The sequence below is a fragment of the Narcine bancroftii genome, chromosome 1, assembly GCF_036971445.1.
Source record: "Narcine bancroftii isolate sNarBan1 chromosome 1, sNarBan1.hap1, whole genome shotgun sequence".
NCBI lineage: Eukaryota > Metazoa > Chordata > Chondrichthyes > Torpediniformes > Narcinidae > Narcine > Narcine bancroftii.
In genome coordinates, this window is record NC_091469.1 from 37492833 (window position 1) to 37498832 (window position 6000).

At 43.3% G+C, this 6000-nt stretch overlaps 1 protein-coding gene across 9 annotated transcripts in view; it reads right to left on the reverse strand.

The window, feature by feature from the left end:
- Nucleotides 1-3616, reverse strand: part of dnah6 (dynein, axonemal, heavy chain 6) — a 362044-nt gene extending 358428 nt beyond the window's left edge. For 5 of the 9 annotated variants that reach the window (XM_069923927.1, XM_069923879.1, XM_069923870.1 and 2 more), the window contains exons 1-2: nucleotides 3527-3614; nucleotides 2989-3197 (exon numbers count right to left, since the gene is read on the reverse strand). In XM_069923927.1, coding sequence (XP_069780028.1) covers nucleotides 2989-3075 — 87 coding nt within the window. In that variant the 5' untranslated portion in view covers nucleotides 3076-3197; nucleotides 3527-3614. Of the gene's footprint in view, nucleotides 1-2988; nucleotides 3198-3526 lie in introns of those variants that run through there. The other 4 variants (XM_069923897.1, XM_069923911.1, XM_069923917.1 and 1 more) reach the window with 3 other exon arrangements.
- Nucleotides 3617-6000: the final 2384 nt, after the last annotated feature.

The following is a 6000-nucleotide window of genomic DNA, read 5'->3' on the forward strand; positions in this document are numbered from 1 at the left end:
AAATGTACCTAGCTGAGCAGCATTTGTGAGGGGGAAAGGAACCGTCAATATTACCATTTGAGACTCTACATCAGGCTTGAAAGTGGAGAAGGGAGAGGGAATATCAGATTTCAGATTTATTGACAGAGTACATACATGACATTACATACAACCCTGAGATTTCATTTCCATTTTCCCTGTGTGCATGGCAGAATTACCACTAATTGGTAGTGAAAAAAAAAACTGTACACAGCATAAAATATGTAAACAAACCAAGAAAAACAAACTGACAGAGAGAACAATAAGAAAATGTATAAAGTGCATAAGTAAGAGTTCCTAAGTGAGTTTCTGATTGAGTTTGTCATTAAGGAGTCTTTTATGGGCCCAGAGGACCCCAAAACCCAACAGCAATAGAAATTCACCAAGATAAATGGTTGCTTAAACAAAAGTTGCTTTAAATTATCTTTAAACATGAAAATAGAATGACACTTTAACTTATCACTATTGACTTAACTAACCTAACTTAACCCCCTATTAATTCTAAGCGCAGGTGTATGTAATGTGTGTATGTGTTCAGAAAAGTTCTTTGATTCACAGTCCAATCTCACTTCTCATTCCTCCAAGTTCACTGGTTGCAGGTAATTCTTATACTGTGCACAGAATTTAACATTTATGAAGTTCACCAGACTTTGGTGCTAGAGAGATAAATGGTTACTACTCAGGAAGGTTCTTGTCAGTTTTCAGAGAAAGATTTGTTGTTCCTTTTAATCAGCCACTTCAGTGTCTTGCTGACGAAACTTGCCCTCTCAGGGTTTTCCAGATGATAACCTCTTTCTTTCAGATCACATTAGGCAGCCAGTCCTTTCCTCTTGTATGAACCACAAGGGCTTTGACCAGGCTGAACAAAGCACCCACAACCCATCTTCCAAATGGGGTTTTTCCAGTCCCAGCTGCTGCTGTCTGTAAAACTGTTGAACTGATCTCTTTCTCTGAGAGAAAGCCTGTTTTACTCTCTCTGCTTGAAAAACTACATGACCCTCTTAGAACAGCGAGTTTCACTCCAGACAGCCTGCAGCTCCGAATTACAACTCCGATCTCTTTCATTTGTTGTGTTTTTGTAAACAACAATCCATTAATGACCTATCTTGGGCACTCTCCAAATCTTTTTCAAAGGCCCCCAGGAGCCACCCTGTCTGGCTTGGGTATAGCTCCAGTATTTTAAATGAGATCTGTTTTGAAGTGTTTGTATGTGACCTACACTTAAAAAAAATGTCTACCCAAATTTATCTTCCAAAAACATATGTATATAATACAAACACAACATATTCTGTCACAATACCAAAAGTCTGCAAACTCCTGAGGAAATGGAGGCACTGTTGTGCTTTTTTGACAATGCCATTAGTGTGTTGGCTCCAGGAAAGGTCCTCCAAGATAGTGACTCCCAAGAATTTAAATTTTCTCACCCTCTCCCTCTCCATCACTGAATTGAACACCTCTGGCTTTCCCTTCCTGAAGTCAACAATAAGCTCCTTAATTTTGGTGACATTGAGTGCAAGGATGTTGTTGGTGCACCATTCAGCCAAGTTTTCAGTCTCTATCCTGTATGCTGACCAATCCCCTTCCTTTACTACTGTGGTATTGTCAGCAAATTTGTAGATGGTTTTATTGTGAATATAGCCAATAGAGTGGAGGGGAGATGGGTGGGATTGAGGCTAGTGGACCAGGGAGATGTGAAGGATGATGAGCAGATAGAACAGGAGGGGAAGAGGGGTGGAGTTGGGAGGAAGAAGAGTGGGTGATAGGTCAAAGTAGACAGGGCAGAGTAAAAGGCAGACGGAGCAAGGTGAGAGACAAATGTTATAAGTGGTTACACAAAGGTTACAGGTGATGCAATCTGATGTTAGGAACCATTAAGGAAGATAATTATTGACAGTTGGAACCAGATAGGGGAGGGGATCTATGGATAAAATGTGTGGGTAGTGGGAGTTGGAGGTGAGGATAATGGGAAAAGGAACAAAAGTTTGAGTATCAGAAGTGGATGATAAGAAAAGAGCAGTTTTCTGTCTTGATACATCTTCATTTCCCCCATAAGGAAGATCTTAAGCCTGCTGCTCTTTCCTGGCAGTGATCCAACCAGGGATACAAAGAGAAGTGAATACAAGAGGTAAGAGTTAGAAAATTTAAAGTTCATATCATCATGTTGTTCTTCCAGTCTGCATTGGGTCATACCCTGGTGGTGGAGTAGGACAAGAAAGGACAGACAAGTCAGCATGGGAAGGGAAGTTGAAATGGTATATTTCTGTTAATTCATGGCAGCCATTGTGGACAGAGCACAGGTGCTCTGCAAATCAGTCATCTCATCTGCACTTGGCCCCCCTGATATAGAGATTATCCTTTACTTTCTATGGATGCTGCATGACCTGCTAAGTTTCTACAGCATGTTTGTATATTGAACTCGACCCTAACATTTGCAGACTTTCTCATTTAAGAGAAAGGAAAACCATGAAGGGATCAGTTTGGTTGGAATAGAGCATGACAGAATGGAGGTGGATCTCAGTAGCAAAGGGAAATAGGACATAAATTAGAAAAAGTTGCAAATTCAGGCATTAAAGACAGAAGGCACAAGGGTATTGTGTAAACAGAATTGGTGTGAGCTAGATATGCACCACAGAAATTATGAAGGCCTCAAGTTATGATAGATAGAACAATTAAAGACTTGTCAGAAACACTATGGATATCAAACCATAAGCAAGAATGGAATAGGATAACATGGATGAGGATAGCAGTGGAACTGCAATGAATTGAATTGTTTATTGTCACATGTACTGATATACTGTGAAAATCTTTGTTTTGCACACTTTCCAGGCAATCAACTCATATTTAAACAAAGCAACTCGTGCAATAATAAAGCAATTTTATAGTCAATCAAAGAGTGCAGGTAATAGCATAACAAGTACATTTCAGGGAAAGAAAAAGGTACAGCTCAAAGGGAACAAATGCATCTTTTACCAGTGAGTAGATAACAGCATGAAAGAAACTGTCCTTGAATCTGAAGGTTTGTGTTTCATTCAGTTCATTTACCAGCACGTGATTCATAAGGGTCGAGTGTTCGTCCAGATACTTCTTAAAGTAGTGGGCAGAAGGTGCCCATGCTGGAGCTGCTGCCAGCCTTTGCAGTCAGGGTCCCGGCGGCGGGGACAACAGCTGGTGTTCGGTCTCTGTACAGTGTTAGTTGGAGAGCCCGAGGATAAGTTCGACCCACACCCAGGGCAGAATTGATTGCGTGCCCTCCCCCCTCCCTCCCACTCCCCCACCCCCTCCCTCCCACTCCCCCACCCTCCCTCCCACTCCCCCACCCCCCCACCCCCTCCCTCCCACTCCCCCACCCCCCCACCCCCTCCCTCCCACTCCCCCACCCCCCCACCCCCTCCCACCTCCACCCCCTCCCACCCCCTCCCACCTCCACCCACTCCCCTCCCACCCCCACCTCCACCCCCACCCACTCCCCTCCCACCCCCACCCGGGTCTGGCATCGAGCTGTGCCCACCTCCAACCTGCGCCGCCTGCAAGTTTTCACGCGTCCCCTGCCTTCGCGAGGTGCAGCCTCACGTCCGCGCAACCGGCACGGATTTGTTTCCTGTCTCTAGGCAACAGCGATGACTCCGACCCTTCCCGGCGTGCTTCGCGCCGTCAGGGCTGCACCGTCCCGGAGGTGGGGCGAGAGCTGAGTGTCGTCGCGGCGGGGAGTTGAATGTCGCTGTGGTCATTTCAAACGGAGGGAGGATGGTTTTCCCCTCTTAGGGTGGAATCCTTGGGATTCTCTATCCCAGGAAACTGGAGACATTCGTTTAATGGACGGTGGAGAATAACTATTTAAAGCTCAAAGAGTATCATGAGAGAATGGGAAAGAAGATCAGATCACCACGAACAAACTGCACAAGACAAGGTGATTGATACCTTTTTATTCAGGCGCCTGCCTGCTATTTACTCATACAAAAGGGCTCCGGCCTGGAACGTTGTTCAGTATCTTTGCTTCCTGCTGAGTTTCTCTAGCACTTTTGTCATTTACCACAATCACAGCGTCTGCAGACTCTCTTGTTTCATTGATTAATACGTGCTTCTGGTTTTTTTTCCCCCAACGCAAATACATGCCAGATCACGGAGAGAGAATTTTTTTAAATTGAATTGTAAAATAAAATAAAAACAAAAAGGTGGAAACACTCAGCAATTCAGGTAACATCTGATGAATGGCCTTTAACCTAAAATACTGACTCTGTTCCTTTTCCACTATCACGAGCTCCTGATTTAGTAAAAAGGGATGGTATAGACAAGAAGGATTGAATGGTCAGAGTGAACATTTAACATTTCACACAAGGACAACACAAGTCACATCCCAGCATTAATTTGATACATTGAGGGAAGGTTTGTCACAGTCTGTTCCAGAATTTGATACACTTGCAAAGACGCTGTGATCTTGCGAGGGAGAACCATTCTGGCTGCTAAAGGGAAAGCAGCTTTTTGAAGTAGCTCTTGTGGAATTCAGAGCAAAGCATGCTCTGTGAATGACTGGGCCTTTTTGGTGGACTAATCTGTGCCAGGAGGGTCTTTTGGGAAGCAACGTGCTTCATTTTGATTGTGGCTAGCAGTGAAGGTCACTTGGAGAAACTCCTTCATTTTAAGTGTGACAAGCAGTGAACTTACTTGGAGAGACCGGTGCCGGGGTCTTGACAGCTTCATGGAAGCTGCCCAATTAAAATCTTGCCTACAAAAGGACCAGGAGTGGTATGACCACAGCTCGTGTGGATGGACATTTCTTCAAAGGCAATGCAAGAAGAATTTGCAAGTCTAGCAGCCACAACTTCAGTCTTCCCATCAGTTCATCATTAATTCTCGGCATCAAATTTCAAAGACCTACACTTCACCACTGAATTTAAAAGACTGAACTTTGAAGTAACACACCTGCGCATAGATGCAGATAGATTTAATGTTAAGGATAGTTTAAGAGTTAAGACTATAGTTTAAGGGATAGAAATAAAATTAGTGTTTTAAAATTAAACACTGTCTGATTCATTGCCTACTGCTGCTCGTTATGCACAGTTCATGTCACCACAGAATGGTACAGGAGAGGAGAGGTTCTGCCTCAAAGGTCCAGAGGCCCAGATTCGATTCTGATCTTGGATCTGTTTTCTCTGTGACCATTCGTTTTCTTCGGGTACTCTGGTTTCCTTCCACATCTCAAAGATGTATGGGTTGGTTAATTGGCCACTAATTTTCCCCTATATGTTGGTAAATAGTGTAATCTTGTGGGATGAAGCACGATAGGCAAGCATTAAGCACCCTGACAATATTGAATTCGCGCCCTTAACTCTTGCACATGCACCAAACGAACTCCAATACACAAACCCACCGCACATGCGCCAACTGAAGACTCGTTCATGCACACAGGAATTAAGATGCTGCACCCAGCCTAAGGACCCTGTGACACTGACTAACAAAGTAAGCAAGCACATTTTGGCCCTTACATGCCCTGTATCCCTATTAGAGTTTGTCAAATGCAACATAAACCGCATAAATTTTATAGTTTTTCTTATCTACTTTTTTTAAATTCAATTGTATGTGTGGATGGATGCAAGTCAAATAGGTTGCAAGTTGGGAGTACCTATATTTCAATGTTTTCTGTACTTTTTAAAGTTAATTTTAAGCCTAATACTTTAACTGCCTTGTTTGGAGCTGTTGGGGAGAGTGGCATAACTTAAGCAGTATCTGACTTGCATGAATTATCCTTTATTTCCCTTATGGCTAGGCAGGCAGTGTTGCTCAAATGGAAGGACGCTGCTCCGCGTACTCATGCTCAATGGCTATGTGATGTTATGTCATGTTTAAATTTAGAGAAGATTAGATCAGTGGTTCTCAACCTTTTTCTTTCCACTCACATACCACCTTAAGCAATCCCTGATTAATTACAGAGTACTGATCGCATAGAGATTACTTAAAGTGTTATGTGAGTGGAAAGATAAAGGT